Source organism: Bidens hawaiensis, unplaced genomic scaffold (assembly GCF_021521415.1).
Source record: "Bidens hawaiensis isolate Kalapana, Puna unplaced genomic scaffold, B.hawaiensis_p1.1 tig00004525_1, whole genome shotgun sequence".
Taxonomy (NCBI): domain Eukaryota; kingdom Viridiplantae; phylum Streptophyta; class Magnoliopsida; order Asterales; family Asteraceae; genus Bidens; species Bidens hawaiensis.
In genome coordinates this window covers 1,031,559-1,048,765 of record NW_027491273.1, presented here as the reverse complement: position 1 = coordinate 1,048,765, position 17,207 = coordinate 1,031,559, and the positions used below count along the sequence as shown (strand labels likewise).

Genomic DNA, 17,207 nt, shown 5'->3' with positions numbered 1-17,207 from the left:
GTTAATATCTACTTTAAGGACAACGCCTAAATTTATCAAAACATAACATAGTATAGTTTACTCTAAATTTTAAATAATCGATTATCAACTTGAAGTATCTTCTTCACCCATAACCGAACAAATTAATTAACTTATATATATGTATATCCCTTTTTCAAGTTAAGTAATAACTTGAATTAATTAAAACTTTAATGCAAATTAAGAGCATTTTCTCGCCAATAAAAAATTATATGGATCTGCAGGTGGGCTTCGGCCCACTTTCATTAATAGTTTTAGAAACCACTTCCCGATTTGATTAAAGCCCAATAGACGTAAAAGCCCAGTCTATATTTGATAAAGTCACCTTTTCGAAGGTTTCTTTCTACAATTCTACCCGACACTTCATGTTTTCATATTTGGGTTTCCGGTTGTAAACAACCGACTGAGGGGACGGCTCAAAAATTTTAAAGAACTAAAAGGAAGTAAAAATCCAAAGTCATTTCTTATTAGCATATAACATAACTTGGATCACTCATTAGTTATTACCTACCTATATACCTTTAAAGTCGTACACTCTAAAAAAAGCTAGAAATCAAAGTCTCGAATAACCTAGAAATCGAATGGAATGAAAATAGCCCAATAAAGCAGAAAAATCAAAGATTGCCAAACCTGTTATCGACAATTAATCGAGACTTGTAATCAAGAAAGGACATTTTCTAGATCATAAACATTGTTCAAAGACCTATTATAAAGACTAAACGACTAGTCATGTTTAACTCTCAGCACTTGTCACATTTGGTGTACTAACAAAAACAAGTATTTATCAATATAATATATTTTCTTAGTTTCGTAAACGGTTTTCACAGTTTTGGCGTGTGCTTAAATATGGTATATATCCAACCGGTTTTGAAGATTATATCCAATCAGCTATAATAAGTTTGTTTTGTTTATTTTTATAACAATTATTGATGTATTGATAAGTAGCAGTGGAGAGTGAAAAAAATCATTTTTGATAGCATTTGTAAAGGCGCAACCCCTTGTATGATAACTTCTCAGTTTGGGCCTAATCTTTATCTTATATACCACGTTTGGTCTTGTTCATATATTTATTTTTAAGGCCCATTTATATTAGTCTCCCATGGCCTTTAAAATCTCAATGACCACCTCCCCAAATTAATCGAATACGATGGTTTTGGCCAAATTTTCTTCATCTATTTAATTGTGATTCAATCTAATTTAACATTGATTTTTGTTCTTGCATTCCAGAGTTGAATCTTTGATGGCTTTTTGAATCGATCTTTGTTCTCCGGTTGCTTAATGTTCTTGCATCCTCTAGCACAGATTTCCTCCCACTTTGATGTAATCTAATCAATGTAGCTTCTTGGAACACCCTATTGGGTGGAGGTGAGTTGAGATTTGACGAATAACAAAGATTCGACGTCAACACCTTTTGGATCTTCATTTAAAATAACTAATGTCACCCAAGTTTGATGATTTTGGTGACTTTAAGTCTAGATGAAGAAATGAGTCATATGGAGAGGAGTCATCAGAGACGATGGTGATGGATTAGGTTTTAAGGTTTGTTTAGTGAAGAGGGAACGTAATCATATATGTTTTTTTTTATTAATTCAAACAAAAGGGTATTTTGGTCAATTCATAAGAAGTTAACGTCAACATTTCATTTGTTAAAAAGTTGCGTTTTGGGTTGAAAGAGCCATGGAACGTAAACCACATAAGCCAAAAAGCAACTTAACTTTTATTTAAAGTTATCTGTATATCAATTGGTAACTTCTTTTCCACTTACACATTTACTATTTATTTTGGTCAATTCACAAGAAGTTCACACCCGCGTTCTAACGGTGTTAGATTTCTGACTTTAATTAAAACGAAAATGAAACCACAATAACATAAAAAGTCAAATTAAAACTTTTGATCTAAAAGGGTATCGTAACCGAAATGCAGGGTTTAAAACCGGGACTTACTAGGTTACTTATAAATACACATAGACACTCAACGTGAACATTACACAAGTTATAAAAGGTTACTTTTATGCGTATACATGTGGAACTAGACCCAATCTTTAGTAATGGTAATTGTATATTGTGTATAATTAGCTTGTTATCTAGAATTCAAATAATTGTAAATATATCCCTAAAATAAGGGATTTGATGTATTATTTATAGTCGATTGTTTAATGAGAATGGCAAGGAGATTATTCCATCTTTTATGGATCGAGCTGGCATGACAACCTGCAAGTCGGTCCCAACCCCTGTCGACACAAAACCGAAGTTAAGTGAACATGACGGGACAGATTTCAGTGACTAAACCCTTTACCGAAGCCTAGCCGAGGCTCTTCAGTATCTCACGTTTACTCGCCCTGATATTTCTTACGCAGTCCAACAGGTGTGTATTCATATGCACTCACCTAAGATGACACACTGGAATGCTCTTTTTCGTATCCTTCGATATATTCGGGGATCCTCAGACTTCGGCCTCACGCTTGGACCAACACGCACCATTGCACTACGAGCATACACATATGCAGATTGGGCGGGTTGCCCAGACACGAGACGTTCCACTTCTGGGTATTGCATTTACTTGGGGGATAACCTGTTATCTTGGTCGTCAAAACGACAATCTACAGTTTCCTGCTCTAGTGCGGAGGCTGAATACATGGGTGTCGCGAACGTGGTGGCGGAGATATGCTGGCTTCGGAACTTGTTACTTGAGCTTCATCGTCCTCTATCGGCAGCGACACTAGTTTACTGTGAAAACATCAGTGCAATATATTTATCCGGCAACCCAGTTCAACACCAAAGAACGAAGCACATCGAACTCGACATACACTTCGTCCGCGAACAAGTACGTCGTGGTAACGTTCGCATCCTTCATGTGCCCACACGCTACCAAATTGCGGATATCTTCACGAAAGGCCTCCCGAAGATTCTGTTCGATGACTTTCGAGCCAGTCTTAGCATTCGACAACCTCCCTCTTCGACTGTGGGGGTGTAATAGTAATTGTATATTGTCTATAATTAGCTTGTTATCTAGAATTCAAATAATTGTAAATATATCCCTTAAATAAGGGATTTGATGTATTATTTATAGTCGATTGTTTAATGAGAATGGCAAGGAGATTATTCCATCTTTTATTTAGTTTTTTTATTTAAATATTCCTATCTCATGTTTATCTTAAATATATATAAACGAAAGCTTTAAAAGCTCTTTGGTTGTTTTCTATATTCTCTCAAGTCACCAGATTGCTTTATTTGTAAATTGAGGTTTCTCATGCATTTGACCCAAATTCACAGGTATGCGTCTCACCAAATCTCGATAGCCCTTAAATGTGTTATAACATTCATTAAATTATAAATTAATCTCACCAAATATTTGATATAAAATTTCTATAAAATAGGGAACTACTAAAAATTAATATTCGGATTTAAAAAAATATTATATATAATTAAGAAACAATTTTATAACAAAAAAGATAAGCGGGCCATGGGTTTACCAAGCCCAAATAATTTTTAAACTTGGTTATAAAATCTCATTTATTTGTAAAACTCTTTTATTATCAAACTCTAAATATATTATTAATTTACCTACAATAAATAAAATAAAAATCCAAAAATATATATAAATGTTATAAATGATATTAAAACAAACTCCCTAACGCGGGATATAAAAGCCAGTTATAAGTAGACATAGAAACACAGATTGATTCATCAAAAATATTTGATGTTTTATTTTTTAAATAGGCAATCGCTATTTCTGACCTAATTAGAATAAAAAGCTTTTCCACTTAGAAAACTTTGCATGCAAAGTATTTCTTTTTCAACTTTTTTTAAAGATAATAAAAGCATGAGATTCCTAAAGAAGAAAGTTGCATTCATTAAGTGGGGCAAGCATTTCTTTTTGCTATTTTCTTTTTAAAATTTTTTTATCTTGATTACTTTTAAATTAAGGCTATGGTTATTCACACACCCTTTGACTTATACACCCTTTCTTTCAAGTGGGTTCCATACGATCGTATAGCCTCTATACGATCGTATGTAGGGTGTGTGAATAACCAAAAGATGTACCAATAACATATCCCATTAAATTAACCGACAAATATATGATATGATATGAACAGTCCACATATCACCTGGATATTACCTGTATATTAATTAAAGATGGAGGCCCCTCATATTCCATTACTCCCCCGGTTGTACCTAGTCGTATCTTTTGTCGTACGGCACAAATTCCTCTCCTTTGGTTTTTATGGATTATTCTCCTAGAATTAATTATTATTTTATTTAGGTTGATTTTTCAACAATGTAATTAGACATCCGAATCATTCCTTGATTTATAATTTAAATAGTAACCATGAGAAGGATCTCTTTTTAGACGTAATTTCTAACTTAATAGGTCCGTTATGTGTTGGTGATCAGGTTAGACCTATTGGACCTATGAAATTCTTTAATTTTGTAATGAGTTTATAGGGTTGCAATTAGAGCTTTATATTTGGTAATTAATTGTTAGTTAAGTTCGGTCACCCTATAAATACATAGCCATGATTAGGGTTATTGTATAATGAGATGGATTACTGTATTCAGGTTTTGAGCTAGTTTCATGATTATAATAATACGAGAGATTTACCCTAAATATTGTGTGTTCGTTTGTGTTTCTATTATCAATTCGTTCTTGATCTCTTTCATGCTATCTTTATAGATAGATTCGGCCAACATATATTACCGATGGAGTATTCAGTATTATACTATCTTTACGTATCATCTCATGATTAATCTATTTTTGATTGATGAGATGTACCATATTTGTCACAAGACATGTTTGGACTCACTTGAGGAGCGCGAGGTACATTGTAGAAGCTCCCGGGGTCAATTTGGTTAGGGATTTTCTCTTTGACATGTTTAGGTGCACTTAGATTTCTGTTTAGAAAGAAGTATCAGTGAATTCCTTGACTGACTCGTTGGATGGAATGTCAACTCTTAGACCAGCTGACATTTTGTGTCTTTGGATGGATAGGAGAGAAACATGCATGTGTAGATCTAACAGGAGTCTTCCCTCTTATGGGCTTGGGTAGTATTGTTTTTTTACAGTGGATTAGACTGTTTTAAAAGTTGTTTCATGCAAAGTGGCTAACACATGAGAAGGTTGACTGCTTTAAAAGTTGTTTCAATGAAAGTGGCTAAACATGAGAAGGTCTGTCTTAATAACCAACATGTTTTTGTACCCTTCGCATTTGATAATTTTGGTTTCCTAGCTTTTGAGATTGTGGAGCTCTTTAGTCATGTCCAACAAATCATGCATAGTAATGTTACTACCCTATAATCTATGAATGTATTAAACGACTTTATTTTGCTATTCGAAAAGGGCTAACGACGCTGTATGTTGCCAGTTTACCTTTTTATATTGATGTAAACACTACCTTTTAAGTTTTAACGAATGTTTTGACAATAAAGATTCTAATTTAATAAAACATGTATAGCTTTTTTGAACTTTAGGTATAACAAAAGGGCATTTAAATGCAATAATCACTCACCCTTATTAAAAATGTAAAATAACTAGTATTAAATGTCACCGCGTTGTGGTGGGGGCGTAAAACTATTAAGAAAAGTAACCTTGAAACATTTATCGAACACGTGTGTTGATGGGGCTGGACTCGTGCTTTGTGGCGGGATTGTTAAACCGAACGAAAAGTGGACATAAAAAGTTCAATCACGGCCGTCTGTTGTGGCGTGTTAACACGTGAAAAATTGACCGAAATATAAAACATAGAAAAGAATAATTAAGTCGCCTTATGACTGAATAGTTGAACAGGAAAGATAGATATAAGAAAGTTAAACAACACACGCATGTTGTAGTATGTTAACTTGCAAAATTTAGACTAAAACGTTAAATGAAAATTTTGTAAAAAACGAAAAGTAGTGGAAAACAAAGTTGAAAGTAGAAAAGTGTTTGAGTTAAAAATGAAACATACTTTATGACAAACTTGTAAAAAATAAAATATGTAGGACTATAAAATATGAAAACTATGGGATAAAAGTAAAAAAAGAAAAAAATTGAAAAAAAAAGCTAATACATAATATAAACTAGTAGGTTACTCACGCGCGTATCGTCGAAAACTTGACAACGGGCCGATATTTTTAAGCATGAATGTACAAACATATCATAACGACTATCACTTTGACACAACAAAAAAGAGTCTATCTAAATATCAAAAAACTTAGTAGGTATCAGTTCGAGTAACTACAGTATTAATGTGGTACGACACTCTAATTGTAGCTTGCAACAGAAAAAAAAAAATACTTAAGAGAATACAACTCTGCTTCCAATGAAACTGATATACACATCCAGACTGACATAGATAAAAATAAACATGTCTTAATGGCATACTAAAAAAATATAAAAATTGAGTATGTTAATCATTATAAAAGAATCAATGACTTAAATATGTAAATAATAACAAAAAGAAAAACACATGTTATGGCACAAATTAAAACCATGAAAACTTTGATGAGTTACATTGCAAGGTAAGCAAAGTTCAAAGAAAGAAAATGTTAGGGATTAAATTAAAACAGTTTAACACTTTCAGAGCAAATTTGAAACATTTTAAAATCAAGGGACTAAAATTATAAGAATTATATTTTACTGTAGCCATAGTTTTCCTATTACATATAGTATAATAGTATTGCATACAAAACTTACAAATTGTATATATATAAATAGTTAAGAACACATGCTAATATTATCTGCCATATATACCACACAACTTCGCATCCACTCCACTGATCCAAGGTAGGCTCAACTGTTTGTTAAAATCCAAAGGCAAGTAAATAACGTCTCCCCAGCATGGCTCCATCCTGATTTTGGTTTTGTGTGAGTGAATCCGTGGTGATGGTGTTTATGCATGGTGATGTACTGATGTGTATATATAAACTTTTTATAAAATAAAAATAAAATGTGTGTTTTCAAGTATATAAATCTAATAATTATAATACGTTTAAGTATTTTTATTTATAATATATATAGGTTATTAATTCATTTGATTTTGTACTTATAAGTTAAGCATTTCGTACTTTTTAAAGTCTATCATTTTACTAAAGTTTCAAAAAAAAAACTAATGGTGTGATTTGTGATGAAAAAATTGGCACAAACCATCAAAACCGACCAATTTTGTTGACCAACATGTACAACACGGTTTAGTTTTATAAAAATGTACTAGATCGACTGTAAATTTTATTAAAACCAGACAAAACAGAATGCGAATCGTGAACGCTCCTCTTGATTATTACCTTTTTTAAGTATTAAACCAAGCATGATAATATAAACACCAAATGAGAGCAAAACATAAAGGCAAAATATTTTAAAAAATATAATGCCTTTTATAAAGTTGTCTTTTTTCTTTTAACAAATTTTAGAAAGACATGGACGCTATTAAAAAAATTGGTATGCTCATTCACGCCTTTATAATGCTCCAGGGATGGTGTAGGGATTTTATCTGTTCTTAAAATGCCCCTATGTTATATTAACCATAAATGATATATATATACCCTCATGTTATTTTTGGATTGAAATTGGATCGATCAACAAGAGCATTCTCATCTCTTCATCTATCTCTAAATTTAAAATTATACCATCATTACATTATCTATTTTTTCAATTAAACGATACTTTTTTATATATTTATTATTACATTTTCTTTCTCTTTTACTAACACTTACTTTAAAAAAATATTAAAAAAACTATAAGTTACTATAAAAACTTTTCAAATATACATAAAAATTACTGATGTTTTCTTTCCTCCACTCACAACACTTTATATCACTTTTTAAATTATAAAAACCTCATTCACGACAAATAATAGATAGGATGAGAATGCTTTTATATAAGGAAATTGACGCCCACCATGCATGAGTCGTGGCCAACAAATCATGCACTCATGAGTGACTCATCAAAGTGAGTGGGCTCAATCTGGCCTTGTTATAATGCCTTCACCAGTTAAACCATTTAAAGATTCATAACCCTCCCCCGGTTGTCACTTGCACCTTGTTGGCTCACTCACTAGATTCCAAAATCCATATCAATATAATATAAAAAAACTTTATAACTCGTGTAAAAGGATACCATAATCTTTTCCATTAATTATTCATTAAACTTAAATATCATAACCATATAAACATTTATACATTTAAACATTTATATTTATCCATAGTGTATGACAAATAATTACATCCTAGAGAGAGAGATGAAGATGATTCACTCGTGTTGCAGGTTCATCTGAGTGGGCAACAGGTTTTCTCATAAGGCTCTCCTCCTCTATGAAAGAGAGAGATGGGGTTTGGTGGGGGGTGAGGTTTCTAAGGTTCGAATCCAACAAGTGCAAGAAAATGTTGATAAGTGGTTTGGTATTATGACTCTTTGAGAGAGATATTTTTGCCACCAAACTAATTTCGTTGGAAAAGAAAATAGTATTTATCATATGTAAATAATGTATATAAATACTTTATGTATCTTACACTTATGTAATTAAGATTGTTGTACACTAGCTAGCCTAGAATCTGCGTATTACACGGGGTGAAAAATCAATGCATCAAATTCTTAAAATCATTATGTATATCTTATAGCTAAAAAATGTATTGGATGTATTGACGATTTAAAGCGAAAATTCAAAAATATGTACAAATTAATATATAATTGAGTTCGGAAAATACATTGTAAGTTGGCGCCTTTATTGTTTGATTGAACATAAAAATTACATAAATAGATTTTAAAGTTTTTTAAAATAAGATATTTTTAAAATAAACGTGTTTTGTTAGTCTAATTAGTATTTTCTTTAAATATATACCGTTATTGAAAAGACATATATTTATTTAATAAGAGAGACGAGAAAAAAATGATGAGAACAGATACGAAGGCCACCAGTTAAACGAGAGATCCTACTTTCTAGATAGATTAAATATTTACATATAATTTACTAATTTGTGAATGTTAAAAAATTGATAACTACTTATTGATCTAAACAACTCCTTATAACAACTTATGGTATCCTTTCTTTTATACTATATATATATGCATGATGACATGTGAGACAGGAGTATTTATGCATATGTGAACATAACCAAAAAGAACTTAACTATGGAGTGGGAGTGGGAGTGGCTGGTAGAGTTCTTGAAGGGGATGATAAAGCCGGCAGCCGCCACCGCAGTGGTGTTGCTGGCGGCTTTATTATCATATTATCAAAAGCTTAAACTTGAAGGAGAGATGGTTTATGCCATTGTTAGAGCTTTTATTCAGCTCTCAGTTATTGGATTTGTTCTTCAATTCATTTTCAACCAAAATAGTAGTTGGTGGATCATTCTTCCTTATCTTTTCATGGTAATTATTTTTATACCATCAAACGACCGTTCACAAAACAGTACTCAGTACTCAGACGATGTTTTGACCAAAATGTTAAATTTTAAAAACTTTTGGTTAGAATGGCATTTGAACAGTATTTGGACGGCTGTTTTGACCATAGACCGTTATATCTTTATTTTTTTAGGTTTCAGACGTGTGTAACTGTGTATAGACGGTCCCATTAATAATCAGTGTTTTAACACTTTCGCAGGTTTCGGTTGCTGGGTACACCGCCGGCCAACGAGCAAAACATGTACCGCATGGGAAATATATCGCGGGAGCGTCTATTTTGGTCGGTACGACGTTAACGATGTTGCTTCTGGTCTTACTAAATGTTTTCCCATTCACTCCTCGGTATATCATTCCGGTTGCCGGAATGATGGTTGGCAATGCGATGACTGTTACCGGAGTTACGATGAAACGTCTACGGGATGATATTCGGACACAAATGAATTTGGTAAGTTGTACCAAATCAAAACTGTTTTTGTCATCCGATTGTAAAATATTAGGGGTGTTAATTCGTCATTTGTGATGCTACCTGAAAACATGATACGAGCATAGCACATAACTCACGGGTTAGGGTTTGGTATAAACGGGTTCTGGTAAGTTTCAGGTGGAACCCGCGAACCCGTTTAGCAAAAATGTTTGTAGTTAAAATGAATCTGTTTCATATAAATTGGTATTGCATATTAGCAATGTAAATTTAAAGTATTAGATTGTGACAACAATAAAAAATAAATTTTTTTGGGTCAAACGGCTCATGCTCGGCTCAACCTGTCAATATATGGATAGTGTTCAGTTCACGGTTCACATGTCTAACATGTTTTTTGGGTTCATTTAACACCTACATAAAATATTAGAGACAAACTCAATTCTCATCATTATTACTTGTACATTTTGAATATGTATTTCCTAGTCGAAGTCATATTTAAAGTGTTGTTAATATTCATTATGCTATGTTTTCTCTCCATTGTATATTTTTATAAAATAGTTAAATAGATTATTTGTTGTGTAGGTGGAGACGGCGTTAGCGCTAGGTGCCACGCCACGACAAGCGACGATCCAACAAGTGAAAAGGTCGTTAGTCATTGCGCTTTCGCCGGTTATTGACAACACAAAGACCGTGGGCCTCATATCGCTCCCCGGAGCTATGACCGGGCTTATAATGGGGGGAGCTTCTCCAGTGGAAGCTATTCAACTTCAGATGGTGGTGATGAATATGCTCATTGGGGCTTCAACCATGAGTAGCATTATGTCAACTTACTTTTGTTGGCCTAATTTCTTTACAAATGCATATCAATTAGAAACAAAGGTTTTTTCGATGGAATAAGGGTTTGGTTTAGTGATCAGTCTAGTTTTGGGGCTTTGCATTCTTTGTTGGTGATCGGTAGATGACTATCGACAAAGTCATCGAAAAAGTGTGGCGATGATTTTTTTGTCGTCGAAAGTCTGTTTTATGGTAGTGTATAGAATTCGAGTGCAATTGGCTTCACCTCCAAATCAATGTATTCATGTTAGTTAAGTAAGATTAAGCTTCTTGGATGTTATTTAATTAGAATAATTGTTATACAATGAGTTCAATGAGATGGTTGTTTGATGTTGTGATGCTCACGAGCCAAACTGAGCGTGTCGGATCGTTTAGTCAGTCAATTTTGAGTGAGCTATTTTCGAGCGAACTTCGAGCTATTTTAATAACCCTAACTCAACATGATCATTGTTTGAAATCCAATTCCACTAGATGATTTGAAAAAAGGACTAAAATATCATTAAAAGACCAACAACCGTTAATAACATATAAATCTCTAAAAAAATAAGCTCGGCAAACATTTCAAAACTAAAACAAACTACAACAACATAATGAGAAATATATACATTGTTAACATTCAACAGATTACTCGAGAATTAGATTAAAACAAGCAAAGAAGTTCCAACCTCCAAGTATAGATGCACAAAAAACCGAACCCAGAACCGGACACGAAAATAAAACCTGAAACCGAGTTTTTTTATACTCGGGTTTTTAATATCAGTACCCCACCCTATCTGTAGGGTACGTATTGTTGGAAAATTTAGTAAAATGTGTTTTTACTAATATAATAATGAATGAGATATCGAATGTGTGGTCGGTGTAAATAATACTATGTCACTAATCATGTTATGACCAATAATATTTTGTCTTCAAATTGATGGTTCATATAACCTATTAAAAACATTTAAAGAGTCTTTTTTTGTTACAATTTAATATGCTAATTAACTCTTGTTTATGGCATGATTAATTGACATAGAATTTATGGTTTGTGTTCTTATGTAATGAACATAAAAGGTTTATTTTATAAAGAAGAAAAGAAGAAACTTCACTACTAATCACACCAACCAAAGAAACATAACATATTTCTTTCTTCCGTGAATAATTAAAAAGGAGTACTCTTTAAACTTTATATTCATCTTTCCAAGTTCTAATACACTAATCTACCCGGTGTAACCTCGGGCGCGTGGCATTCCCCGGCAGTACATACTGCTTATGCTGTTGTACCCTGGGAGATAGACGGACTCTTTAGTAGAGACCCGAAATCTGTTTTAAGGGACCCGTGTTTAACACGAATCCTCAGCCACAACCGTCAATATTTTGTTTGCTTTTTGTTGTAGTCAAGGTGCTTAGTCGAAGACCAAATGTGATGGCAACACAAGACAAGGATAGTACATGAAGACTTCGTTAAAGACGTTGGATCATATCAGTTTTAAATATAAAAGTTTGTATTTATATACAGTTTATTCAGTTTTGTAATCGGTATTGTACTATGGTATTTCTCTTGTATAACGAGAGTATCGTTATACTAATTTATTTTATTATATTTTTACTAATTTGGTGACCCAATTTTCTACAATCTTAAAACAGATTTTGTGAGATTGTTGCTACAATCTTAAAATCTTATTTATAAGGATTTTAGGTTCACGAAAGAAATGATTTAAAAGTTTTTTGAATTTTTTTTTCATGAAACTTTTAGAATTAATTTTGGGAAATATCATTTGTAGCACAACATCGTGTTTAGATATTTTAAAAGATTGGAGTACAATCTTATATCTAAAAAATACAGTGTTACATAATGAAATGTTTGATTCGACCGTTCGGTTTAGAAACGATTTTTGTAATCGTTAATATTCTAACAACAGTGTTAGAAACGGTTTTTGGATAACCGTTGAGGTTTTCTGTCTAACAAATGTGTTAGAAATGGTTCTTACTAAATCGTTCATTCTAAAATGATTTTTCTAATCGTCTGTTTTCTAAAAGTTGTGTTAGAAACGGTGATTAAAAAAAACATCCGTTTAAAACCAATTTGTAATCGGTTTTTTTTCTAAGTTGTGGGTTAGATCGGGTATATTGGTATACAACATATGTTTAAATATCTAACATGCGTGTAAGATACGATTTATTATATATATATATATATATATATATAAACATATGTGTTTAAAACGTTTTGTGTAAACGTTAATGTTCTAAAGGGCGTGTAAAAAATGTAGTGAGGTGTACATATGTATTTTGGTGAAATAGTGCACAAAAGATTTCACGTGTGTCTGTTCATATTCCTCCCATTAAGTTACTAATAATTCATGCATTAACTCGGTGTTAATGGAGTGACTTTTGGGTTATACACTAGAAAAACCAACAATTTAAAAGGTTTTGCCTCATCGTTTAATGTTTCATATATGTACTGTCTTTCGTCTAACGTGCGCGTTAGAATCGTTTAAGTTCTAATATATTGCTGGAAATCGTTTATTTTGTAAACCATGTTGACTGAAAATGTTTTATGCGAACATTTAATTATCTAGCGTGTGCTTTAGAAACAATTAGAAATGGTTTCTTTTATACATCCTTAAAAAACGTTATATGTAAGCGTTCACGTCTATAACGTGCGCGCTATAATATGTTTTTTTTACTTGCATGCTAGACACTCTTTTAGTACATGGGTATTAAACCTATAACGTTTAAAACCATTTGATATTTTAGGTATGGATTTTTATTTTACAAACCTTTATTGTATTATTAATATAATGCAAAACTAAAGAAATGTTTTAAAATGTTTTTTTTAACAAAGTTTTGCATATTTTAGATAATTAAAATGGTTCACTCCTCATTCTAAAATTAGTACATTTTAAACTAAGATAACGTTCTCAAGGTTACTTTATGATGGATAGAAACTTCATGTTGTGTGAACAAGATAGATTGTTCAAGCTAGGGATGGGCAAAACCGTTTTCCAGCGACCTGAAACTAACGACGTTAGGATTTTGTTAGTCGCGGACCGTTAGGAGCAATACTTTAAAAGTTGGGACTATTAGTAGCCAATTCATTAGTTGGGACCAGCGGTGACCAAAAGATAATAATTGGGATCATTAAAAACCAATATACCTAAAAATATCTACTTAAAAATCCTAACGAATTTTTTTTAACAATCTAATGGGTATACCCGATACTCACCGGTAGACCCGATACCCGACGAATAATTACCCAATACATACCCGACGGGTAATGGGTCGGGTATGGGACTGATTTTATAACAGGGTACGGGTATGGGATTAGCAATACCCGGCACGAACCCGGCCCGTTGCCATCCCTACATACCCGGAACCAGCCGAAGTCAGGTTTTTCAAATACATGATTATACCTGAAAATACATGAAAATTACCCAAAAAAAAAGTGGAGCCCCTCAAAAATCCCAATCTATACCCGAAAAAGGCCCAAAAATAAGGTTTTTTTCAATACCCATAAATAGGGCATTCAAATACCCAATATCATAATACCTGGTTTTATATACCCGACCCGAACCCGATGCATAGGGTGTGGATTTAGAGATAATACTTGGACCCAAACCAAAACCGGGTATTAGAAAAAGCCGATTTGTGCACCTTTACTTCCAAGCAACTAATTAAAATTACAATAAATTAGGACCCTGATTGTCACTTGAAAACACACAAGTAATGAGCAATCGGTAAAATACCTGGCAACGCAGCTTGCTGCCCGCTTACCTGTCCCTCTATTATAACTGGATCCTTTTATTATAATTATCCTAATGAAAAAAATAATAATAAAATTTAAGGCTTTATATATGAAAAAAAACAGAAAAAAAAACAAGGCCGCTTGTCATCAAAGTAACATATCAGTGGACTGAAAAGTATTAACTTAAATAGGTCAAACGAACTAAACTAAGTTTGGGTTAGCTTAAACTCTGCTCGTTTACACCCTGAGCTGAGTTGTCTGGTTTTCAAACCTAGCTGAACCGGTATATTTACAATCAATCGGGTTTGACTTTGTTGACCATACCCCGAATTCTGAAAATACTTGATTTGTGCATTTCGTATATTCTATTTGAAAGTTTTTGTAAAAAATGCTTTCTGCACGTAACAGCCCAAAACTATCGAGCCCAGCCCAGTACCAAATTTCAAACCGGATACGACGCCGTTCAGGTAAACAACAACAAACCCTCAGTGCGTTAAACCTCACAGGCTGAACATCTATCTCATCTCAACCATTAACGATGAATCTCCTACATCACGCAATCAAGTCATCATCATCCACTCGCTTGATCCGGGCCGTTCATCCAAATCAAACGCTCAGATCACTTCCGTCTGCCTCCATCTCTCACCGTCCATTCTCAACCGAACCTGCACCGCCGACTAGCCAATCATCCACCCAGCCTTTCTTCGAATCACCATCTGCCGGTATTATTATTATTTCGTACCTTTACATTCACAGTTTTTATTATTAATTTAATATCAAATTAGTTTTTTTTTTCTAAATTAATACTTCGTTGTGAATAACTACTAGAACTGAAGACGAACATTTAATCGAACAAATTTTTATGTTTATATTTATATAAATATAATTACTTAGGTGTTTATTAAAATTTAAATGAACTTAAATAAATGAACATAAATAAATGAACAAAACACGTGCTAGTGTTCGTTTAATTAAATGAACAACAAATATTTGCTCATGTTTTTTTGTTTATTAATTAAACAAACATAATCGAACTTCCCGCCCAACTGTTCATGAACTTTCGGGTCGTGCGAACGGTTCACGAACACCTAATCGAACAAAATTTGTTGTTCGTATCATTAAGAAAATGAACTTGTTCATGAATGGTTCATTAAGAAAATGTCCTTGTTCATGTTCGTTCATTTATTTAACGAACGAACATAAACGAACTTCCCGCCAAACCGTTTACGAACATTCGTTTGTTTACAGCCCTATTTGTGCATTAGTTGTTCTAGAGCTGTTTAGATTTGTAGTTTATGCTCATCGATATGCCTAGTTCTTATTAAATGTAGTTTGGCAAAAATCATGTATCAATTGGCATCTTCGTGACCTAATTTCCAGCTATGAATAACTGCTTGTGTCAGGTTTGGTCTACGGGAAACTGGTCGGCATTACAAAGAATACATTGAAGAGTGATGTTCTGAGTTTGTTAGACGAGTCTAATTTAAGCGTTGATGATCTCAAAGTGGATTACAATCCATCATTCTCACCAATGGGAATGTAATGTTCTGCATAATATAATTTGTGTTTTGTAGTATTTATTTTGTCACCGATTAACTGAAAGTGTTGTGATTAATTACATTGTTGAGCATGATGGTTCAGTTCCCTTCACGGAGTGCCTATGATGCTGCTCTCAGGGCGATCAATAGGAAAGGCCGCTTGTATAAATTAGAGCGGGTAATTTATTGTCAAATACTATGTTAGATTTCATAAATAGGCTTTGCGCTTTTGTATAGCTAGAAATTTTCTAATGTTAATTTTGGTATTTTGATTTCAGGCTGATCGTTCAAACTGGGATTCTATTCAGCCATATGGTGGAAATCTGTAAGCACGATATTTTTTTCGCATAGCTAAAACATATGTGCAAACAATCTTTTACATCCTCGTGGCGTGACCGTTTATTTATTTTTTAGTTTTATATTTAAGGTGTAATTTGTTTTTAATATTTTTTCTGTAGATTGTAATATGTTTTTACAATTTGAACGACGCTGTGATGTGTTGTTATTTATTTGCATTTTTAAAAAATATTATCACAATTTGAGCCATGTTTAATATGATATATATTATATTCGATACGCGGCTGAGTTTGTGATAACTTTTATGCATGCTAAAATCTAACACATAACAACAGCTTATTTAAATTTATATAAAACATCATATATTGAAAACAAAGATACACTTTGAATTAAGAATATTAGATGGTCACATCATAAGCGCGTAGCTGGTAATTTTTAGGGTGTAAACAGATTAATCCTTACTCAAGATTTGGTTACTGCTCGTAAATTCTATTTTGAATGTATATATTCATATTTATGCAAGCGTTAATACAAATATTTATATGTGCCTGGTATGCGACTATGCGTGTATGCTTCAATTAGTTTGAATTTACACCTCTTTCACAAGATCATTAATGTGCTGCTTGCTGCAGGTTTTATTGCAAGGAATTCCACCAAATGCGACCTTAGAAGATGTCGAACGGTTTCTTGCTGGTTCCGAGTATGATTCATCCAACATCTGTCTGTTCACCAGGTTAAAAATATTATCATTTCAGTTCATTATCACATAATTTATTGTATCTAATTAAATAATATAATTACTTTTGCAGGCAGGGAGCTTTTGGGCCTACCAAAGTGGCAATTGTAAGGTTTGTTTCTTCAACCGCAGCCATGAGTGCCATGATAATGAAAAACCGCGGCTTTTTTTACAATAACCAGATCTCCATGCATGTTCTCCAGTAACTACACAAGCTATGGTGGATGGGCTTTACAAGTAACCATGGTTAGTTAAGACAAG

The 17,207-nt window shown here is 33.0% G+C and overlaps 1 protein-coding gene, 1 long non-coding RNA gene and 1 pseudogene across 3 annotated transcripts in view; all 3 read left to right on the top strand.

The window, feature by feature from the left end:
- Positions 1-17,207, top strand: part of LOC143626810 (proline--tRNA ligase, cytoplasmic-like) — a 265,181-nt pseudogene that overhangs the window by 149,427 nt on the left and 98,547 nt on the right. The gene's annotated exons all lie outside the window — the stretch shown is intronic.
- Positions 9,088-10,711, top strand: LOC143626803 (protein ALUMINUM SENSITIVE 3-like). Its single transcript, XM_077096768.1, has 3 exons — positions 9,088-9,360; positions 9,593-9,838; positions 10,397-10,711. The coding sequence occupies exons 1-3, from the start codon at positions 9,121-9,123 to the stop codon at positions 10,709-10,711; spliced, it is 801 nt and encodes a 266-aa protein (XP_076952883.1). The 5' UTR covers positions 9,088-9,120.
- Positions 14,855-16,235, top strand: LOC143626802 (uncharacterized). Its single transcript, XR_013152489.1, has 3 exons — positions 14,855-15,097; positions 15,779-16,091; positions 16,192-16,235. It is a non-coding gene; the product is annotated as an uncharacterized LOC143626802 (long non-coding RNA).

Excerpts from the sequence above, each read along its gene's own strand:
- LOC143626803 (XM_077096768.1), top strand. The coding sequence starts at position 9,121 with ATGGAGTGGGAGTGGGAGTGGCTGGTAGAGTTCTTGAAGGGGATGATA. Across the intron at positions 9,361-9,592 it reads TTCTTCCTTATCTTTTCATG|GTTTCGGTTGCTGGGTACAC; the intron begins GTAATTATTTTT and ends ACACTTTCGCAG. Across the intron at positions 9,839-10,396 it reads TTCGGACACAAATGAATTTG|GTGGAGACGGCGTTAGCGCT; the intron begins GTAAGTTGTACC and ends TTTGTTGTGTAG.